Here is a 22,658-nt window from a genome sequence, read left to right on the forward strand (position 1 = left end):
ATCCCTGCCTGACTCTCTCCAGCTTTCCCGGTGTCTCCAGTGCTCCCTTCCCGGTGGTGCCGGGCAACCCGAGCCCCCGATTAGTGAATTAACAGAGGAAGGAGCCGATGTTAATTGGGCTCTGCTGTGCTCACACCCCGCCAGGGGCCACCGTGGCGCTGCGGAAGGACCCGGCTTCCCGAAAGCTGCCGGGAGAACGGGGGAGCTTCATTTGCTCTGATGGCACTTAATGATTTTCCAGGAGACAACCACTAAATCCTGCTTTCTAATCCCATTAGTGCTTCGGGATCGTAATTAGTGCGTTAAAGAGGCAGCTCCTTCTTTTCTCCAGTTCGAGTCGGAGTTGTTTGTTGACCTGGATGTGGTGGATCAGACGTCTGGAACAGAGGGAAAAGTGGTTTTTTGGGGGGCTGTTCTTGGCTAGTTCTTGTTTTCCAGCCGTGCAGTTGTAGGGTGGGGTTTTTTTATTGACACCCTTCCGTGGTGCCCGAGTCCTCTGTGCTCTCTGGGTTCCTCCAGACCTCAAACACGGAGTGGAGCTCATCCCTGGACAGATGAGTTCTCTGATCAACCCCTTCTGGTCTCAGCTCTGCTTGCTTTGGGCTGGGGCTTTCTGTTCCCTGTGTTCCAGCGTGGAAGGAGGTCCTGGACCTGAGAGCTGATGGTCTGAGGACACTACCGGGGATCCCAAGGGCTGGGTGGGATCTCCTGGGGTGATTTGGGGTCTGGATTCCCCCCCCTCCTGCCTCTCTGCTGACCATTCTCTGGTAGGACCCATCGGGTTGGTGTCCCTCAGGCTGCTCTGTGGAATCACAGCCTGGTTTGGGTGGGAAGGGACCCTAAAGATCATTTAGTTCCAGCCCACAGGGACACCTCCCACCAGCCCAGGTTGCTCCAAGCCCCGTCCAACCTGGCCTTGGACACTTCCAGGGATCCAGGGGCAGCCACAGCTTCTCTGGGCAACCTGGGCCAGGGCCTCCCCACCCTCACAGCCAACAACTCTTTCCCAATCTCCCATCTCTCCCTGCCCTCTGGCAGTGGGAAGCCATTCTCTGTCTCCTATCCCTCCAGTCCCGTGTCCCAAACCCCTTTCTCTCCTCCCCAGCCATCCCCCATCCCCGGGGTGGGGCCAAGAGGGCTCAGCAGGGTTGGGGAACCCCTGGCAAGGACAGGAAGGTCTCTCCCCACAAGCTGTGGGTTGGGATTGATGGAGGGAGTCTCTCAGGGTGCTCTGGGACTTCTCTCCCAGATTTTTCCACCAAAGAAGGAAAACACCCCCCTATATTTGTGGCAGCAGCAGCCACCGGTTCCTCTCCGGAGCGAGGTCCCCACGTACCACTTGACCCTTAAACTTCCTGGAGTGTCGTGTCCTGGACTTTATTTCCAGCCTTTAATCCATCATTTTTTGTGCACCAAGACCTTTCTGAAGCAGGGGTTAAGTGTTCTTTGGAGCTCTCAGCCTCCCATTTCCCTGCCCGGGAGCCTCCAGCTGGCCACTGTTTAACTCGGAGGAACAGAACGTTTCCTCCTAAAATGAAAAAAAAAAAGGATCCCCCGGCTTCCATAAATCCACCATCCATAAACATTCTCCTGAGTGGTCTCCTGAAAGGGAAACAAACCATTTGGAGTGGCTGAGATAATATATAATGCCCGTTTAATGGCTCCTGGGTTCCACGGGCCATTGACATCCTGCAGGGCTGGTTAATGATTGTTCACCAGGAAGGAGCAAACTGGGAATGGAAGGGGCTTAAAAATGCAGAGGTGGGGAACTGAAGCCCAGCTGGTTCAGGGTGAGGGGTGTTAACCCTTGGAAGGCAAGGTCTGCCCTGGGGTGTCCTGCCCAAAGAGGTGCTTGGGTGGTCTTTACCCTTAGACCCATCCTTGGAGACATCCTTTGTCCTTGGACCTGGACTTAGACCAACCTTTGTACTCAGACCCACCCTTAGAAACATCCTTTACCTTTAGACCTGTCCTTGAACTCATCCTTGGGCCCCTCATTAGACCCATCCTTCATCCTCTAACCCATCCTGCATCCTTTGACCCTTCCTTCTTCCTTTGGCCCATCCTTAGACCCATCCCTCATCTTTAGACCCATCCTTAGACCCCCTCCTTCATCCTTGGACCTGTCTTTGGACCCCTCCTTCATCCTTGGACCTGTCTTTGGACCCCTCCTTCATCTTTAGACCTGTCCTTTGACCCACTGTTCATCTTTGGACCCCTCATTAGACCCGTCTCTTGTCCCATCCTTGATCCCCTGCCCCAACCTTTGTCCTTTTACCTGTACTTAGACCCACCCTTCGCCTTTAGACCTGTCCTTAGACCTCTGCTTCATCTTTAGACCTGTACTTAAACCCACCCTTCATCTTTAGGCTCATCCTTAGACCCATCCTTTGTTCTTGGACCCCTCACTAGACCCATCCCCTGCCCCATCCTTGTCCCCTGCCCCATCCTTGTCCCCTGCCCCATCCTTTGTCCCCTGACACATCCTTAGTCCTTAGACCCATCCTTCAGCCTTTGACCTGTATTTAGACCCACCCTTCACCTTTAGGCCCATCCTTAGACCCCTCCTTCACCCTCAGCCCCCTCACCAGCCCCATCCCCTGCCCCATCCTTGTGCCCTGCCCGGTGTGAGGGGGAGCTGATCCCACCCCCCCTCTGCTCCCCAGCCGTGTTCCCGTGTCCAGGCCGGTGTGTGGCCCAACCCCTGGACTCCGTGGCCTCCAGGGAACACCGAGCAGCTGGGGGGGGGGCTGGGGGCCAATCCCCAGGGAATTCCAGCAGGCTGAGCCCTGCAGGAAGCACTGGCCTGTCCCCAGGGCACAGAGAGCAGCTGCTGCACAGCACAGGCTGTTGTTGTGGTGCCCCCAGGCCGGGTTTGGGCCGGGGGGAGGCCCCTCTGGCTCGAGGCAGCCGGATTTTGGAGAAGTTTTCCGTGGAGTCTCCTTGCCCTGAGTCCTTGCAGTCACATCCCAGGTGTTCTGGTGGAAAATCCCGTCGATTCGGAGCCTTCCCGTGGTTGTTTTCCTTCCCTTCAGCCCCTTTGGCACCAGGATTGTTCTCTGGGGTGGGTTTTCCACACCAGGGAGTCCTGGATGGGTGAGGTCGGGTGGGGAGTTCACATGTGATCAGGTGAAGGGATCTGATCCCCGTTTCCTTCTTTTCCTTTTTCCTTGTGCTGTTTCCAACTCTGAGCCGACTCCCAGCTCGACCCTCTCTGTCCTTGTGGGTGTTTTCCTCCATCCCACAAAGAAACCCCTTGGAACAGGACATTCCCTGGGGGGCACCTGGTGAAGTCTCACACCCTCCTGGGACTGTTCAGGCCAGGATTGAGCCCAGCAGATTGATGGCTTTTTGACCGACTTAATTGCCCAATATTCTGCATTAAATCACAGCAAGGAGCAGGTGAAGCTTCCCCTGGGCCTCAGGAGCTCACCCACAATGGGCAGCAGCTCCAGCCCCAGCCACCAGTGCCTGTGAGCAGGGGCAAAAAAAGGAGCAAACCCCTCCAATTTCCTCTGGGAATTTTGAAGGCAAGAATCAGGGGATGGTTTGGGTTGGAAGAGACTTTAAAGAGGAGCTTATTCCACCCCCCTGCCCTGGGCAGGGACAGCTTCCACCAGCCCAGGGTGCTCCAAGCTGGCCTTGGACACTTGCAGGGATGGGGCATCCTGTGGGAAATCCATTCCAGCCCCTCCCCACCCTGACAGGGAGGAATTTCTTCCTAATAGCTCATCTAAACCAGCCCATGGAATCATGGAATGGTTGGGGTTGGAAGGGGGCTTAAAGATCTCATTCCACCCCCTTCCCTGGGCAGGGACACCTCCCACCAGCCCAGGTTGCTCCAAGTTTATCCAACCTGGCCTTGGACACTTGCAGGGATCCAGGGGCAGCCACAGCTTCTCTGGGCAACCTGGGCCAGGGCCTCCCCACCCTCACAGCCAACAATTCCTTCCAGTGGGAAGCCATTCCCTGTGTCCTGTCCCTCCATCCCTTATCCCAAGGCAGGTGAATCACAGACCCCCAAAAACTGGCACCAGGGGTCTTCTCACCCCCCCCTGCCCCTCCCAAGCAGCTGGTGGTTAAACTGTCCCTCAGAGTTAATCACCTAAGCTGGTCTTAAACACCACTGAGTGACAGGTCATTTGTTGTGCTGCTCATTTAGGGTGTTCCTATCCCAGGTACATCGATTAGCTGATGTTCTGCATGGGTGGGATTTGGGAGGAGGAGACAGCTCCTGTTCCTGGGGGTATTTCTGACGGTTCCCAGCTGTGGGAAGGCAGGTGGGGCTCTTGGCATCGGGGAGGAGCAGGAGGTGGGTGTTTGCAGAGCAGGTGGATGCAGCAGGGCGCTGGGAATGTGTGTGGATGATCCCTGTGCTGTGTCCTCCCGGGGGGCAGGAGGCCAATGGCCCCTGGGCTGTGCCAGCCCTGCTGTGTCCCAGCCCCAGGGCAGGGCCTGTCCCTGTGCTGGCACTGCTGGGGCACCTCCAGCCCTGGGGGCAGCTCTGGGCCCCTCAGACAAGAGAGACTTGGGCACTCCAGGGGTGCCCATCAGGTCGGGCTCAGCTGTGCCCACCTCAGAAGCCTGGAAGGGGCTTTGGCCAAGGCCCCTCCAGGGCAGGAGCTGGGAGCCCTCCCTGGGACAGGCTGTGCCGAGCAGGGGGGACGTGGGGACGCTGCTGGTCCCCCAGAGATGTTCCTCACTGAAAGCACAACCCCCTCCTCTCCACCAGCCCTGGCCCCTGCTGGCCCCAAGGGTCAGAACCTGCAAAGGTTTCCAGCTGGAAACCCCGCTGGGCTCCCTCTCCAGCCTCCCACCCTCTGGAGAAGCCCCTCCAGAGGGGACAGGAGACAGGCACAGGGCTCTGGGGTCCCCAAATTGGGGGGATTTGGCAGCACGGGGCTCCACCTACGGGCTCCCAGCAGGGGCCACGGCTAAACCAGCCCACAACCATCCCCCAGCTTGGGAGCAGGAGGGGAACCCTCGGGAAAGGGACAGCGGGAGGGTTATCTGAGAAATGGGGGGTCACTGATCCCCCAAGCTGAGCCAAAAGTGAATTCCCCCCCAAACCCCACCTTGCTGCTGCCCCAGAGTCACCCCCTGTGCTGGCAGTGGTGCCCCTGAGCTGGCACCGTGGTCCTGTGGTGCCATCCCTGGGATGGGCTGTGCCAGTGGGGTCTGGAGCGTGTGCAGGGAAGGGACAGAGCTGGGAAGGGGCTGGAGCAGCAGGAGGGGCTGAGGGAGCTGGGGGGGCTCAGCCTGGAGCAAAGGAGGCTCAGGGGGGACCTTCTGGCTCTGCAAGTCCCTGACAGGAGGGGGGAGCCAGGGGGGGTCGGGCTCTGCTCCCAGGGAACAAGGGACAGGAGGAGAGGGAACGGCCTCCAGCTGTGCCAGGGGAGGTTTAAATTGGACATCAGGGATAATTCCTTCCTGGAAAGGGCTGTCCAGCCCTGGCACAGCTGCCCAGGGCAGGGGTGGAGTCCCCATCCCTGGAGGGATTTAAAACCATGTGGATGTGACACCTGGGGACATGGGTCAGTGGTGGCCTTGGCAGAGCTGGGGATGGTTGGACTCGGTGACCTTGGAGGTGTTTTCCAACCGAAAGAATTCCATGATTCCAGTGTTGCTCATCCTGTACTGAAGATCCCCAGCTGGCCCTGCACTGAGGGGAGGGAATTTGGAGAGCAAAACGAGCAGCATCCCCCCTGGGCTTCCAAATCCCCTCGGTGATTAATCCGGGTGAGTCAGGGCTGGGAGCCTCTGCAGCTCCTGGAATGTCTCCTGGAATGTCTCTGGCTCTCCCGAGGCACGGATTGCACTCCATGCCCTGGCAGGGATGGGCAGCCTCCCCAACAAACTGGCTCTGGCCTGTGATTTTCCCGATTTTCCCGCTGCTCTGGGCTGTGGTTCCCCTCAGGGGTGTCATTGTGCTGGTTTAAAGGTAAACCGGCAGGGGAAATGAACCTGACTCAAAAGAGAGATTATAAGTCAGAATAACAATTTAATAAAATAGTACAATAAGTACGATTATACAGACAAACAGTTGGTTTTAACCCACAAAACCCAAATGTATAACCCAGCAGCTTGGGGCATGAACAGAGTGGTGTTCTTTGGGCCCCCTGAGTCCAAAGGAAAAGGAGAGGGGAAAAACCTGTTGGTGAGAGTGGAGGTGCAGTCTGGTCAAGAGTGGTGATTGCAGTCTGGTTCAGAGTGGTGGTCACAGTCCTTCTCTGTTTCCCACCAGTGGTTAAAAAAAGTCCCAAGTCTCCAAGATTATGTATCCTCCAGTTCAGGCAGGAATGCCCAGTACCTCCCTCAGGATGGGGAGTTCCACACTGGGTGTGAGGACAGGAGCACCCTCCTGTCTGTGTCCAGTTCTGGGCCCCTCAGTCCAGGAAGGACATTGAGGGGCTGGAGCAGGTCCAGAGAAGAGCAACAAGGCTGGGGAAGGGACTGGAGCACAAGTGCTGTGAGGAGAGGCTGAGGGAGCTGGGGGGGCTCAGCCTGGAGAAGAGGAGGCTCAGGGGAGACCTCCTGACTCTCTGCAACTCCCTGACAGGAGGGGGGAGCCAGGGGGGGTTGGGCTCTTCTCCCATCAGCAAGACAAGAGGGCTGGGTCTCAAGTTGTGCCAGAGGAAGTTTAGGTTGGATATTGGGAAGAGTTTCTTTCCAGAGAGGGTGCTCAGCCCTTGGAATGGGCTGCCCAGGGAGGGGGTGGATTCTCCATCCCTGGAGGTGTTTAAGGACAGACTGGATGTGGCATCAGTGCCATGGGCTGGGAACCACGGCGGGGTTGGATCAAGGGTTGGACTTGATGATCTCAGAGGTCCCTTCCAACCCAGCTGATTCTGTGATTTTATGATTCTATGATTCTATGGTTCTGTGATCTCCCAGGCCTCTGAACACCCAGTTTACAGCCTGAGGGGTCAGTGCTGCTCTGGGCAGAGGGTGTAGATGGTTCATTGATAACAGTGTCTGGGCAATGGCATGGAAGGCTCTGGAATACACAGCTTTGGGTTACACCCATCCAGCCATGAACTGGTCCCAGCTGTTGTAACCAGGACAGTCATCCATGGTAATTCCTGCCCTGGTGTTCCATCCAGAGGCTTGGGGAGCTTCCCATGTGCTCCCAGGAGGAGGAACTTTGTGCCCTGCCCTTTAAGGAGAAGTTGAGTCTCTGTGATGGGGAATCAAGATGAGGATTAACACCCCCGGGGGAGGGGAGGGGAGAGGGGGCAGAGCTCTCCTGCTGCCTGCAGGCTGTCCCTGTGGCAGCAGAGGGCACGGGGAGGGCAGAGCTGTGGGCAGTGCCCCTGGGTGGTGACCAGGAGGTGGATGCTGGTGGCACAGCTCAGGCTCTTCCCAGCTCTCTCTTCCAGCAGGAAAGACAAGAGGCAGCTCCTCTGGCCTTTTCTTTGTGGCCCAAGAGGTCTGTGGGTGCTTTTCATCCCCACCCTGTAAAGCCCTGGCTGGGCCAAGCTCCGTGTGCTGCCCTTTCCATGGCAATGAAAGTGCTGGAGTTGATCCCATCCCTTTTCTTGGGTGGGTTTTACAGCCATGGAGGTGGTTGGGGCTGGGAAATGGGATCATGTGCTGATGGAGAGCTCTGTGGTCTTCAGCCCACCCTCCTCTGCTCTGGAGCCAGGCTGGGAGAGCTGGGGGGGTTCCCCTGGAGAAGAGAAGGCTCCAGGGAGAGCTGAGAGCCCCTTGCAGGGCCTAAAGGGGCTCCAGGAGAGCTGGAGAGGGACTGGGGACAAGGGATGGAGGGACAGGACATGGGGAATGGCTTCCCACTGCCAGAGGGCAGGGATAGATGGGATATTGGGAAGGAATTCCTGGCTGGGAGGGTGGGGAGGCCCTGGCCCAGGTTGCCCAGAGAAGCTGTGGCTGCCCCTGGATCCCTGGGAGTGTTCAAGGCCAGGTTGGACGGGGCTTGGAGCAACCTGGGCTAGTGGAAGGTGTCCCTGCCCATGGCAGGGGATGGACCAGACCCTTAAAAGTCCCTCCCAACCCAACCCATTCCATGGTTTGGAGGCAAAGCTGCTCTGCCGGGCTGAGGTCCTGCTGCCTTGGGGTGGGAAAACCCCCTCCCTGGGGGCACCCACAGAACATTCCAGGGCCAAACCGGTGTGGAAGAGTCTCCAACAGGAGGAATTCACCCTCCTCACCCTCTGTTGGCCAGGGCTGGTGCTGCTCCCCCCCCTGCCCTCCTGTGTCCCTCCAAGGGACGTAACGGTGGAAACCAAGAAAACAGAAGGGCCTTAATGAGAAACAGGTCCTGCTCCAGGATCCTGGAGGCAATTACCTCCTCCAGCTCCTGCCCTGCTCCCAGCCCCATTCCCTGCCCTCCTGCAGCACCATCTCCTTGGATCCCTGGGAGGAGGGAGGGAAAAAAAAAACCCCAAACCTGCTCGGCTCCAACTCCCTTCAAAGAATTTTTCCCCGGCTTTTTTATAATTTGCAGCCGTAAGGAGAGGAAAAAAGTCAAGTTCCACTTTGTGCTTGGAAAAGAGAATAATAGATCAGTAAGGCTTGAACCTTCCAATTCAGCCTTCCAGGGAAGTGGGGACAGGCCCTTGGATAAATATTTAACTGCTGAGGGCTTTGATATGAAGAACCTGCTTTTCCTCCGGCCCGGGGAGGGGGGGAGGGAGGGTTTGTTGCCTCTTGTGATAAGGAGGAGGATAAATGGAACATCTGCTGGAGAGTCCCTGTTTGTTTTTTTTAATGTCAGGCCCGGTGTTGTGGGGGGTTTGCTCGGAGCTGGGGGGTGTAATGAAGAAGTTTCAGCTCTTCAGACAGGTCCAAATAATCCAAATAATCCCAATGGCTTCGCCCTGAGCCCTAAAGCAGCCGGTGCTGTCCCTGCTGGACACTGGGATTGGGATGGCACCGGGAATGGGAGCTGGATGCTTGGTTTCAGGGGTGACAGGTGACCAAGAGAGGGTGGGGAGGTTGTGTTCCTCTTGTTGGAGACTCTTCCACGCCCCTTCAGCCCTGGGATGTTCTGTGGCTGCACCCAGTGAGGGGGTTTTCCCATCCCAAGAGCTTTCCAGGCTGGGATGTGGCTCCAGCCTGTTTGGGGAGGCTCAGGCTGCTTGGCCAGGGAGGCCACGGGGGGTTTGGGGGTTTATTTGGGAATTCCTGAAGAGAAGAGTTGGATTTTGCCAGAGTGGGAAGCCAAGAGGAAGGGAGAGCTGAGAGCTCTTCTTCTGGAGAGGGACTTGGGATAAGGGATGGAGGGACAGGACACAGGGAATGGCTTCCCAGTGCCAGAGGGCAGGGAGAGATGGGAGATTGGGAAGGAATTCCTGGCTGTGAGGGTGGGGAGGCCCTGGAATGGATTTCCCAAAGGATGCCCCATCCCTGGGAGTGTCCAAGGCCAGGTTGGATGGGGCTTGGAGCAACCTGGGCTGGTGGAAGGTGTCCCTGCCCATGGCAGGGGGTAGAATAAGATCATCTTTAAGCTCCCAAACCATTCCATGGGCTGGTTTAGATGAGCTATTAGGAAGAAATTCCTCCCTGTCAGGGTGGGGAGGGGCTGGAATGGGTTTCCCACAGGATGCCCCATCCCTGGAAATGTCCAAGGCCAGCTTGGAGCACCCTGGGCTGGTGGAAGGTGTCCCTGCCCAGGGCAGGAGGTGGAATAAGCTCCTCTTTAAAGTCCCTTCCAACCCAAACCATCCCCTGATTCTTGCCTTCAAAATTCCCAGAGGAAATTGGAGGGGTTTGCTCCTTTTTTTGCCCCTGCTCACAGGCACTGGTGGCTGGGGCTGGAGCTGCTGCTGGTTGTGGGTGAGCTCCTGAGGCCCAGGGGAAGCTTCACCTGCTCCTTGCTGTGATTTAATGCAGAATATTGGGCAATTAAGTCGGTCAAAATCCATCAATCTGCTGGGCTCAGTCCTGGCCGGGGCCCTGTGCTCCAGGCCAGGCAGGAGCTTTAATCCCTTGCAGCTCAAATACCGAGGAGAGGATTTTTCCCCCCCCTTTTTCACTCCATTTCCCTTCCTTTAAGAGAAATTGGAGCGTGTGGTGAATAAAACATAGCCCGGCTCGCTCAGCTGCAGGGTCAGCTCCCCTCTTTTTGGCTACACTTTAAACCTAAACCTCCTTTAATTTGAATGTAAATGCGAATTAAACCTCTTTTAATTTTTTTTTTTAATGGCAATAAGAGCGGGAGCGACAGCAAATACCAGCGGAGAAAAGAGTTATTTACCCCATTTTCGCCTTTTTTGAAGAGCCGGGCGGGGAGTGCAGGGGGCTGGGGGCGGGGGAAGTGTCCCCTTTTGGGATGCCCTTTGGGATAAACCAGGAGCATTCCCGTTGAACCTCCCCTCCCCGCAAGGCGCAGATCCCCCCGCGTCCCTCCTCACATTCCCGCTGGGAACGCGCTTTCCTTTCCCAGCGCATCCCGCTCTTCCCGCCGGGATCCACCCGGGCACATCCCACCCAAAACTCGGCGCGTCCTCAGCGGGCACCTTCCTGCCGGGAGACCCCCCAGCACCCCCGGGGTATCCCAGCCCTCCATCCCTGCCAATCCTCGCTTCCTGCCGGGAGACTCCCCAGCATTCCCGGGGTATCCCAGCCCTCCAACCCTGCCAATCCTCGCTTCCTGCCGGGAGACCCCCCAGCATTCCCGGGGTATCCCAGCCCTGCATCCCTGCCAGTTCTCGCTTCCCACCTTCCCGCCGGGAGACCCCTCAGCATCCAGGGGTATCCCAGCCCTCCATCCCTGCCAATCCTCGCTTCCCACCCCCTTCCCGGCCCGCGGAGCCTCTCCGGGGCTGAAAGGAGTGACGAGCCCTTTGTCCCGCTGTCTGCTCCTGTTTTTTCACCGCCTCTCGAAACCTTCTATTTTATTTATTTTTTTTTCCGGTGATAAACGTTTGACTGATCCCAGGGAACAGCCGGGAACGAGCCATTCAGGCTGGAATGACACCTAAAGGGATTTGCATGAAGCGATTCAAACTCGCTGAGGCTTTTTTTTTTTTTCCCCTTCCTTTTTTTTTTTTTTCTTTTTTTTTAAACCCATCATCATCTATTTAGCAAATCCTCGCACGAAATGACGGCCCGCAGAGGTGGCATTCAGGTGGCACCGATTTGTCCCCGAGCGTGGCAGGAATTAGCCCTGGAATGTTCTGCTCTGGGGGGGGGTTGGTGGGGGGTGTTCGCTGTTCCCGCCGAGAGATGGGTGGGATAAAGGGGGAAAACGAGGATTTTTTGGCTGTGGAAGGTGCAGGCAGCTGGTTTAGGAGCAGATCCTGGTGAGGGAAGGGCTGAGAACCGGGGATTTTAGGAAAGGTTTGTGGGGCTGGACGCCGTTCCCAGCCCCATCCCGCTCGGGGAATCCTGGGAATACGCAGCTTTGCAGCCTCCTGCAGCAGGGATGGGGCTGGGACAACCGTGGAAAGGCGTCCCGAGGCTCCCAGAGTGGCAAAAAAAACCCCAAACAGTTGGGATGTTCAGGTTTGTCCTGTGGCAGGAATTAGCCCTGGAATGTTCTGCTCTAGGGGGGGTTGGTGGGGGGTGTTCGCTGTGCCCGCCGAGAGATGGGTGGGAAAAAGGGGGAAAACGAGGATTTTTTGGCGATGCAGAGGGTTTGGGAATGGTGGAAGGTGCGGGGAGCTGGTTTAGGAGCAGATCCTGGTGAGGGAAGGGCTGAAAACCAGGGATTTTAGGAGAGGTTTGTGGGGCTGGATGCTGTTCCCAGCCCCATCCCGCTTGGGAATCCTGGGAATACCCAGCTTTGCAGCCTCCTGCAGCAGGGATGGGGCTGGGACAGCCGTGGAAAGGGGTCCCGAGGCTCCCAGAGTGGCAAAACCCCCCCAAAGAGTTGGGATGTTCAGGTTTAAGGATCCAAACCCGGCAGGAGAGGAGCCCTTGTCCTTTTCCTGCCGTCCCCGGGGGATGCTGTGGTGACCCCCCAGGGTGTCTCTTAGATTTTGGGGGGCTTCAAGCCCAGAGGTGGATTGTGTGTGGTTCTATTTACTCCCCCCAAACCTTTTAAAGCTGAAATAAAATCGATCTGGTACAAACCCACTCCCCTCTCCCCCCTCCCGGTCCCTCACAGCCCCCGGGTGTGGGTGGAGGCTCGTTTTGGGGGATGTCCGGCTGTGCCTGGAGGGAAATGGTCCTTCCCTGGGGCTGGGAAGGATCTCCACCGTCTGAGTGGTCCCTTGGCTCCTCCATCAGTGACCCTAAAGCCCCCCAGGGCCCCCTCAGACCTCCCCAAATCCTCCCCAATCCACTTAATCCCCTCCCAGACACTCCCCTCAAATTCCCTTAGTGCCAAATCCCTCTCCAACCCCCCTCTGGGGACCCCCAAACCTCCCCCTGAACACCCCAAAACCCCCTTAATCCCCTCCAAGATCCCAACCAAATTCTTACAAATGCCCTTAATTCCCCCCACATCCCCTTCAGTCCTCCCCAACTCACCCCCAAAACCCCTTTAATCTCCCCAAAATCCACCCTAAAAAGCCTTTGGGCCCCTCAACTCCTCCCTAGGGATCTCCAACCCCCCACCTGAGTGCTCTCAAATCCCCCTCAAACCCCTTAATTGCCCCCCAAACCTCTTTAATCCCCCCCAAATTCCCTCTGAACCGCCTCAATCCCCCCAAAAGCCCCCAAATTCCCCAGGTCCCCTCAACCCCCTGCTCATAGCAGGATCCTCGGGTTTTCCACAGGTGAGGATGCTCATCCTGCTCCTCTCTGGGATTCATTCAGCTCTCAGGATTCCCTGCTCCCCCTTTTTCTGGGATAAGGAGTCAAGCCCAGGGTGAGACAGGCAGCTCACCCTGTTGTCTCTTGGTGTTTGTGTGGATTTATTAATTAATTTTTTTTTTTCCTTCCCCTGAAAAAACAGAGAGAGAGAAAAAAAAGTCTCTCCCTGTCCAAAATCCCTCATCCTTCCTCCTAATGAGAGCTGTCACCAGCCCTGCTTGGTGAGGAAATGATGCTCCCACAGTAAAGATTCCATCTGGGACTGATTTATGGGTGGGAAAACAAAGAGAAATGAGCTCGGGGGTTGATTGGGAAGAGCTTTGGGAAGAGCACTGGGAGCTGCTCCGGGGGTTTGGGGGAGATGTTGGGGTTGTATCACTGAGGGGGGGTGGAGGGGATGATCCAGCTTTGGGAGCACCAGGGGGGGTTGGATGGGATGTTGGGAAGGAGTTGGATGCTCAGAACAAGGGGCTGCTGTGCCAGGGGGTCCTGCAGGAACCACAGAGTGCAGGGGGTCATAAAGGGGGGGTATAAACCTGGAGAAGGGAAGGCTCCAGGGAGAGCTGAGAGCCCCTTCCAGGGCATGAAGGGGCTCCAGGAGAGGGACTGGGGACAAGGGATGGAGGGACAGGACACAGGGAATGGCTTCCCAGTGAAAGAGGGAAGGGTTAGATGGGAGATTGGGAAGGAATTGTTGGCTGTGAGGGTGGGGAGGCCCTGGCACAGGTTGCCCAGAGAAGCTGTGGCTGCCCCTGGATCCCTGGAAGTGTCCAAGGCCAGGGTGGACGGGGCTTGGAGCAACCTGGGCTGGTGGAAGGTGTCCCTGCCCATGGCAGGGGATGGAATAAGATCATCTTTAAGCTCTCAAACCATTCCATGATTCCATGGGCTGGTTTAGATGAGCTATTAGGAAGAAATTCCTCCCTGTCAGGGTGGGGACAGGCTGGAATGGATTTCCCAGAGGATGCCCCATCCCTGGAAGTGTCCAAGGTCAGGTTGGACGGGGCTTGGAGCAACCTGGGCTGGTGGGAGGTGTCCCTGCCCATGGCAGGGGATGGAATAAGATCATTAAGGTCCCTTCCAGCCCAAACCATTCCATGATTCCATGAACACCAGCTGGGGGGCTGCTGATGTGTTGGACCCCGAGGGGTTCCAAGCCAGGAGGAGTGTTCAGTGGGAGCAGCCTGGGGGGAATCATCCCCCCCATCCCGAGCCCAGCACACCCAAAGCCGCCGTTCCAGCCACCCCCAACACGGCAGCAGCTTTTCCTGTGTGAGGAAATCATTAACTTATTAAAGGACAGTTTAATTTTCTCCTGCTTTAAGTGACCATTTCCCATGGCCTGGCAGGGCCAGATGCCCCTGGGCACTGCTGGCAGCCCAGAGCCAGAGCTCTGGGAAAGGCTGGCTCACCCTGGGATGGGAGTGAGGGTCTGGGCTCTGGGGCATCTCTGCTCCAAGGTGCTGGAGAGATGGAGCAGGTGCCTGTGGATCCACGGGCAGGAGAGCAGCTGTTGGACATGGGATGTGGGCAGGGATGTGGGCAGGGATGTGGGCAGGGACACCTCCTGCCAGCCCAGGTTGTTCCAGCCTGGCCTTGGACACTTCCAGGGATCCAGGGGCAGCCACAGCTTCTCTGGGCAACCTGTGCCAGGGCCTCCCCACCCTCACAGGGAGGAATTCCTTCCCAATCTCCCATCTCTCCCTGCCCTCTGGCAGTGGGAAGCCATTCCCTGTGTCCTGCCCCTCCATCCCTTGTCCCCAGTCCCTCTCCAGCTCTCCTGGAGCCCCTTTAGGCCCTGCAAGGGGCTCTCAGCTCTCCCTGGAGCCTTCTCTTCTCCAGGTGAACCCCCCCAGCTCTCCCAGCCTGGCTCCAGAGCAGAGGGGCTCCAGCCCTGGCAGCATCTCCGGGGCCTCCTCTGGACTCTCTCCAGCAGCTCCACGTCCTCCCTGTGCTGTTCCCAGGGCTGGAGGCAGTGCTCCAGCTGGGAATGTGTGGAGTATTTCATGGAGTACATATGGAATATTGTATTCCAGGAGTCCCTGATGACCATGACTGTGCTCCAAGGATCTCAGCCCCAAATCCTGCACATCTCCAGAGGGGCTGAGCTGCCTTTCCCAGGGGCTGTTTTGGGATCTCCTCCCCGTGCCATTGGGATGGGGGGGGCTGCAGTGCCAGGAACCCACACCCCGACCCCTCTGGGCCCATCTGGGGTGGCTGGTCCTTGTCACAGCACAAGGCAGGTGGAAAACTGGGCTGATGGAACATCTCTGGTGCTCAGCCTTGTCCACACCACTGTCCTGCTTCCTGGGATCCCACTGGGGCTGCTCCCGTGCCCCTCTGCACCCCAGTCCTTCCTTGGACTCAGTTCTCCTGCTTGGGCCCCAACATGGATGTAGGTGGCACTGAATGTAGGTGGCATTAAATGTAGGTGGCACTGAATGTAGGTGGCATTAAATGTAGAGGGTTTAGGGGACGTGATAAGGTCAGCGAGGCTGGGGGTGATGGGCTTTTGGGCCAACAGACCCTTTACAGCCAGGTTTTGCAAGAGGAAAAGCTCTGGAGTGTTCCTTAGTGAGAATTCCCTTTGTTTTGGTGGTGGAGAGGGTTTGGAAATCCTCGTAGGGAAAGGGCTTTAATTCTCCCAGGCTCAGGAACTCCCCCATCCTACAGGTGCCACCCTCACCCACACCCCTCCCAATTCACTTTTCTCTCCTTTTTCTCCCCCCAGGGTCAAGAAGAAGAACAAGCCCCTGAACCTCAAGATCCACAACAGCGTGGGGAGCTGTGAGAACATCCCTGCCCAGCGCTCCCCCCTCCTGGCCGAGCGCTCCCTGCGCTCCTTCTTCGTGGGCTACCCGCCCTTCCTGCCCTCCACCCCTCCCGTGCACACCGAAGCCACCTTCTCAGCCAGTGAGTGTCCCCCTCGGGCCCCTCTGCCACTTTGGGGGGGGTGGTGGGGGCCAAGGAGACCCAAGGAGACCCTCCTTCCCCTCCCGTTCCTTCCTTCCTCCCTTTCCCCTTTTTCCTCTTCCTCTTTTTTCTTTTCCCCCTCTCCTTCCCCCTGTTTCCTTCTCCCTCCTTTCTTCCTCTCCCTTTCTCCCTCACTTTCCTTCCTTCCTTCCTCCCTCCCTCCCCCTCCCTTCTTTCCTTACCTCCTTTCCTCCCCTGCTTTCCTTCCTTCCTTCCTTCCTTCCCACCCTCTCTTCCTCCTTCCCTTCCTCTCTCCTTCCCTCTCTCCTTTCCTTCCCTTTCTTCCTTCCCTTCCTTCCTTCCCTTCCCTTCCCTTCCTTCCTTCCTTCCTCCCTCCCTTCCTCCCTTCTTTCCCTACTTCCTTCCCTCCCCTGCATTCCTTTCTTCCCTCCTTCCTTCTTTCCTTTCTCCTTTTCTTCTCTCCTTTGCTTCTCTTCTTCCTTTTCCCCTTCCCTCCTTTTCTTCCCTCTTTCCCTCCTTCCTTCTTCCCTTTCCTTTCTTCCCTCCTCCACTTTCCTTCCTTCCCTCCTTCTTTCTTTCCTTTCTCCTTTTCTTCCCTCCTTTCCTTCCCTCCTTCTTTTTCTCATTTCCTCCTTCTCTTCCTCCTTTACTTCCCTTCTTCCTTTTCTCCTTCCTTCCTTTCCTTCCCTTCTTCCTTCTCCCCTTTCCTTTCTTCCCTCCCCCCTTTCCTTCCCCTCAGCTGCTCTTTGGGATCCCTGAGGAACCACCAAGCCCTTCCCACCATCCTCTTCCTCCCCTTCCTCTGCCTTTGGGGACGGTGGGACCTGGCAGGGGACACTCTTGTTTTCCTGGGAACACCTTTGCATGAACAGCTCCTCTTGTTTTTATGGAAAAACCATAAAAACTGCACCAGCAGTTTCTTTTTAACCAGTAATAGGATCAGTAAAACAGAAACTAAATACAGACAAAGCTTCCTGTCCCTTGGAAAGGTTCTAAGATACCTTTTTTTTGAAAAAAAACAAAACAAAACAAAACAAAACTAGATTATCCTTCTGAACATGAACTCCGTGGTGAGCTTAGAACTGATGAGTTTGTTGTGCCCAAACCTCTGGATTCCATTTCTGATACTGTTTTTGCACATTGGCAATTCATTGTTCACTGTGCCTTCCTTGGCCCCAGTGCAGTGACTTAGTCTTGGAAGGAACATTTTACCTGATTATTTGTGGGTTTTACCTGCACAAACCACATTGATTGATGAAGCAGAGGCACTCCCCTGCCACAGCAACGCTGGGGGGGTTGTTGTCCCTTGGGAAAGGGACCTAAAAGGGGCTTTTCCAAGGGTTTCTTTGGAAAGCCAGCTTTGTTTTTCCCTCCGGGCAAGGCGGTTCCAGCCTCTCCTGCTCGCTGGGTTTGGAGCCCAGGCAGAGTTTTGGGATAAGCCAGCCCCGGTGCAAATCCCACAGAGCTCCATCCCAACCCTGATCCCAACCCCGTGAGGCTGCTGGGACGGTCCCTGCTCTTCCAGGAGGTGCTGTGATGGGATCAGAGGGTGGGGTTGGCTCCACGAGCTCGCCCGGGGCGTTGCTGCTGCTCAGGGACAGACAGGGACAGACAGCCTGACCCTCACTTCCCGCTCTCCATCCTGTGCCTCAGTGCATCCCACAGGGATTGAAGGTTTTACAAGCCAGACGTGGCTCCTGCTCCAAACAAAACCTCCCAGGGAACACGTGGTAGCTGCTGGGAGTGACTCCAAGCCAAGAGCTCCGAGGAGAGGGCGAGGTCCCCCTGCCTCTTGCTCCCCAGCTCAGAACCTCCTCCAGCTCCGTATCCAGGCTGGGTTTCTGTCACCTTTCCCTCCCTGGACTTTTCCCTTGTTTGCTTTCCCAAAGTGTGGCCTTTCTGGCTCGTTTTGGGCTCTCCCAGCTGCTCTCCCTGCTCAGCTGTTGGCTGAGGGAGGGCTTTGCATCCAACCCCCCTCCCTGCCCATCCAGCCCCCTGGAACCTGCAGCTTTTCCTCCTCTCTGTCCTTCTCACCAGGGTGGGAAGCAGCACTGGGAAGGCTCCACTGGCCCCCCTGAGCACCAGTTTGCAGGTTGTGGGTGCCAGTGGGATGGGGCAGCTCCTTCTCCCTTTCCTTCCTTTCTTCCCCCCTTTTCCTATTCCTCCTTTTCCCCTTCTCCTTGCCCCTGTTTCCTTCCCCCTCCTTTCTTCCCCTTCCTTTCTCCTCCATTTTCCTTTCTTCCTCCCTTCCTCCCTTCCTCCCCACTCCCTTCTTTCCTTACCTCCTTCCCTCCCCTGCTTTCCTTCCTTCCTTCCTCCCTCCCTTCCTCCCTTCTTTCCTTACCTCCTTCCCTCCCCCACTTTCCTTCCTTCCCTCCTTCCTTCTTTCCTTGCTCCTTTTCTTCCCTCCTTTCCTTCCCTCCTTCCTTTTCTCATTCCCTCCTTCTCTTCCTCCTTTGCTTCCCTTCTTCCTTTTCCCCTTCCTTCCTTTCCTTCCCTCCTTCCTTCTCCCCTTTCCTTTCTTCCTTCCCCCCTTTCCTTCCCCTCAGCTGCTCTTGGGGATCACTGAGGAACCACCAAGCCCTTCCCACCATCCTCTTCCTCCCCTTCCTCTCCCTTTGGGGATGGTGGGACCTGGCAGGAGCTCTGCAAGCAGATGTTATTCCCAGAGAATTCCAACTGCCTGCCTCAGATGTTATTCCCAGAGATATCAGCATCCCACAGGATCAGCATCTGTGTGGGAGTTCTGCCAGGCAGGGCAGGAGCACGTTTGTTTGTGGGAAGGAATCATGGAATGGTTTGGGCTGGAAGGGATCTTAAAGCTGATCTTATTGCCATGGGCAGGGACACCTTCCACCAGCCCAGGTTGCTCCAAGCCCCATCCAACCCTTCCCTCAGGTCCTGTCGCTTCTCAAGAGCAGGGATTGGAGCTGCCCCTCCTGAGGAAGTGGCAGAAGGGGTGAAGTCCCCTTCCCACGGGGCCAGGAGCCCTGGGGATTTGGGGTTTGAATTAGTTTTCCCTTAGTAGCTCTTGGAGGGGAAGCAGAAAAGGGGAAGCAAAGACTTTTGAGGCGCCTTTGAACTCTCATTTGTCCCTGAAAGAGCCCAGCCCCGTGGCTGAGGGACAGAAGATGTTCTGTCCTGCATCCAGGGCCTCTCTGGGTGCATCTGGTCACTCCCAGTGACCAAGTGATGGCCAGAGTCGTGTTGTTACTTTGAAACTGGATTTAAGACACCCCATGTCTTGGCTTAAGCACCCAGAAATCAGGTTGGACCTTCTTTTTATTGTAAAGGCTCAGGACCAGCAGGTCCATTGTCTGGTGGTCCTGGGGGGGGCTGGCATTGCCAGAACACTGTCACCACGTGCCCCCAGCTCAGGTCACCTGCTTGGAGTCCTCCAGGACGAGCCAACAATGACATTCCCACCCTGGACCCCGTAAAACAAAAGTGGGTGGAAGGGAAGGGCCAAAACAAGGCTGGGAGTGACTTCACTGGGGAAAACAAGCAGCTGGGCACGGGGCCGAGCAGGGAATGTCCTCCTTGCTGCCCTTCCAAGCCAGGAAAGGAGCAGCCAACCCAACCCAAGCGTTTCTGTGCACCAGGAGGGACCAACCCACCCCTTGTCCCCAGGCTGAAGCCACATGTGAGGTCTCTCCGTGACCCTCCTGCAGCACAAAGGCTCTTCCCACGTCCCAGGAGCCAGGCAAGAGCCATGGAACATCCCCTGGATGTGGAGTCACGGGCAGTGACCCCTCCAAGCCTCTGTTTGTCCCTGCAGAGCCAGTCCCTGCTGGTTTGATGTGGTCTCAGGTGATGCCCAGCTCCCAGCCCTGCCCATCAGCTCCATCCCGTGCCCCCGGTGCTGTCCCTGGTGGGCACTTCTCCTCAGTCCTGCTCCTGGCTCTTCCTCTTGGCTCTGTGGCCAAAGGATTTGCAGGTTGTGGTGCCAACCCCCTGCCCTGGGGAGCAGCCTGGCTGTGCCCACCGGGGGCCTGGGTGGGCGACCAGGGATGGCCAAGCCAGCAGCGAGGGCTGGGATGCCACCAGAGCTCTTGGAGCCTCCTCAGCCCCCGAAGGGTCACCTCAGGTGGGTGTGGCTGGTGGAGAGGGCATCAGGATTATGTCCAGTGGGTCCAAATAGGAGTCCAGGAGCCCTAAATGCAGCCTTTGTGCTGGGAAGGACCAGGCAGGACCCCAGAGCACTGAAGGTGCCGTGGGGCACAGGAGCAGCAGTGGGTGCCATTCAGACCATGGTCCTGCTCCACAGGCATCCCACCCCCAGTGTGGGAAGAGAATTCCCCTTAACACTGCCCTGGCTCAAACCACCCTCATTCCCAACATTTCTTAGTGCCCATCAGTGGTCTCCTCCTCCCTGAACCTCCCCTGCTGCCAGGCCAAGCCAGGAGCACTCCAGAGGTGTGCTGGCAGCCTAGCTGGGAGCTCCCACATCTGGCCACATCTGGCTGCCTCACCACGGGGGTTTTTCCAGCCAGCAGTGAGGCTCCAGAGGTTTTCCTACCCCGGCAACGCTGTGTGGAGCCACAGAACCCAGCCTGGGTGAGCCTAATTGAGCCTGCAAGGCTGAGAACTGGGAGGGGGGAAATCCCACTGCGAGGCTCCAAGGCATTGGAGCAGCTGAACACGACGTTCCAGCTGCACAAACAGGATTGTCACGCTGCAAAGAGGAGCTGCTGGGATTAGGGAGAGACTCTTTTCTTCCCAGAGAGACACTCTGAGAACAGCTCTTCCCTCTTTGCCTGCTGGGGATGATCCCCTCGGCTACAGCCGGGGTTTTGTTCCGTCCCACTGGATCATCTTTCCACCCACAGCCCCCGGGTTTGGGCCTGGCTGAGATCCACGGCAGCCCAGAATGGTTTGGGTTGGAAGGGACCTTGAAGACCATCTCATTCCAACCCCTGCATGGACAGGAGCACCTCCCACTGGACCAGATTCGGTGCAGAGTGTTTGCCACGTGCACCGATGGAGGGAACGGGTGACTCCCTTTGGGGCTTGAATCCCGCATGGATTTTATATCCCGGGCAGGGAAAGCTGCTGGAGCTGCTGCTCTGAGTGTTGCTCCAGCTGAGCTATTCAGGGATCTCTCCCATCATGTTTTGGCCCTAAAACCAGCGTGAGCAAGGACCAAGGTGTCCCAGGGAGGGGCTTTGAACCCTTTGCTGCAGAGCATCTCCCTGGTGGGGAGCCTCCCTTGGCCCCTCACCACCATCAGGGTGGTGGTGAGACGTGGGAACAGCGTCTCTGGCACAGGCACAGCTTGCCTGGAGAAGCTGCCCCATCCTGGAAGTGTCCAAGGCCAGGTTGGACGGGGCTTGGAGCAACCTGGGCTAGTGGGAGGTGTCCCTGCCCATGGTGGGGGTGGCACTGGATGAGCTTTAAGGTCCCTTCCCACCCAAACTTTTCCAGGGTTCTGATGCTGTGCTTTGGCTCAGGACTGTGATTTCTGCCTGGGGCTGTGGGGGTGGAAATGCTCCTGATACTGGATCTCTCCTGATGTTGAACTTTCCTGGGAGGAGACACCCTGGTGTCTCCCCATCATCTCTCTGTGGGACTCAGCCACCCTGGGGCTGGCACTGGGAGCATTCTGGTGGCAGCCAGGGGTGGACACAGGTCTGTAGGACGTCTACAGACAGGTGCAAAGTCTCCTGGCCATTCCTTGGCCTTGCAGTGATTCAGCCCGGGATGCTTTCCGAGTTCACCTCCATGGATTCCATCTGTCCCATTCACACTGGGAACGTCTCCTGACGCCCTTTGCTGTAGGAGGAGGAGGAGGGTTTGTTTGTCAGGCTGTCTCCATGATGGAGAACACGTTCACACCACTTCCCTGGGCGCCCAGAAAGGTGCCAGGAGATGGAGAAGGGGGGAAAACTGTGACCAAACACGGTCCCCATCGCTGTGGGGCCGCCCCCGGAGGACGCTCCTGGGCTCCTTGGTGAGGGTGTCTGCTCTCTGAGGGCATCGCTGCCCTCCTGCTCTGCCCCCGGGGAGGGCGGCAACCCAAAATAACGAGGCAGGGAAGCTCCAGCTGCTCCTCTCCACGCGGGAGATGCCCGGGCATCCCAGCTGGCAGCCGGGGAGTGACGGGAACCATCAGGGCAGCGGGGGCACGGAGGGCCGCGGTCCCCGTCACCTCCGAGGCGCGCGGGTGCCACTCAGGGAGCGGCGGTGGCTGTCACAGCTGCCTGTCACCGCCGGGGAGGCGGCTGGCAGGGCTCTGCTCCCGCGTCGCCTGTCAGAGCCGCGCCGGAGGTGGCTGTCACCCTCTGCCCGCTCGGCTTCCCCCCTTCCCCGCTCCCCTCCCGGCGCATCTGATCCCATCAAGCTCCGGCTGTTGACTCAGGGATAAGCCGTGCCGGAGCTGTGACCTTTGCCGCTGCGGCGAAGGCGCCGCGGAGATTTTTGGGGCGGTTTTGGGGCGGTTTTGGGGTGGCCACCGCCTGGCACCGGGGGCTGCGCCGCCCTGATGTGCTGGATGTGTGTGTGGGCTGCGACATCGGGGAGCGGGGTTTGGCTTTCGGGAGCCCCTCCGGGTGCTGGGGAGGCAGGAAAGGGATGGGGGCTCGCCCTGGGCTGCTTCTTCCCGGGGAAATTCCACTCGTGGCCCTTAAGTGTCGTCCCGGAGGAGGAGAGCGGGGCGGGGGGGGTGGCGTGTGTGCGAATTATGCGAGGGGAAGAGCGAGGGGAAGAGCTTGGAGTTTGAAGCCGTGCAGGAAAGGTTGCCGGTGATAAAGGTTTAAGTAATGACTGACACGCGGGCAGGGGAGGTCGGGAGACATCAATAAGTCGGGAGCAGCTCGGCGTGGCTGGTGCGGGGAGGAGGAGGAGGGAGAGAGGAAGGGGGAGAGGGAGAGAGGGATGAGAGGCAGCCGCTGTCACGCTCCAAAGCTTGCGAGGATCAACTGATCCCGCTGCCCCCGGGTCTGGCATCTCTCCAGCCCGGGGTCCTCACGACCAAGCCTGGCCCCCCCTCCTGCAGCAGCCAGACG

At 57.6% G+C, this 22,658-nt stretch overlaps 1 protein-coding gene across 5 annotated transcripts in view; it reads left to right on the forward strand.

Moving 5' to 3' along the window:
• KSR2 (kinase suppressor of ras 2) overlaps positions 1-22,658 on the forward strand; it is a 100,257-nt gene that overhangs the window by 24,820 nt on the left and 52,779 nt on the right. For all 5 annotated transcript variants that reach the window (XR_007907417.1, XM_051805275.1, XM_051805277.1 and 2 more), the window contains exon 5: positions 15,452-15,633. Coding sequence is in view for 4 of the 5 variants with exons in the window: in XM_051805275.1 (XP_051661235.1) it covers positions 15,452-15,633 (182 nt within the window). In the remaining variant the exon portion in view is untranslated. The remainder of the gene's footprint in view (positions 1-15,451; positions 15,634-22,658) is intronic.

The sequence above is a fragment of the Manacus candei genome, unplaced genomic scaffold, assembly GCF_025592945.1.
Source record: "Manacus candei isolate 608988 ecotype Guabito, Panama unplaced genomic scaffold, ASM2559294v1 h1tg000064l, whole genome shotgun sequence".
In the NCBI taxonomy this organism is placed as follows: Eukaryota; Metazoa; Chordata; class Aves; order Passeriformes; family Pipridae; genus Manacus; species Manacus candei.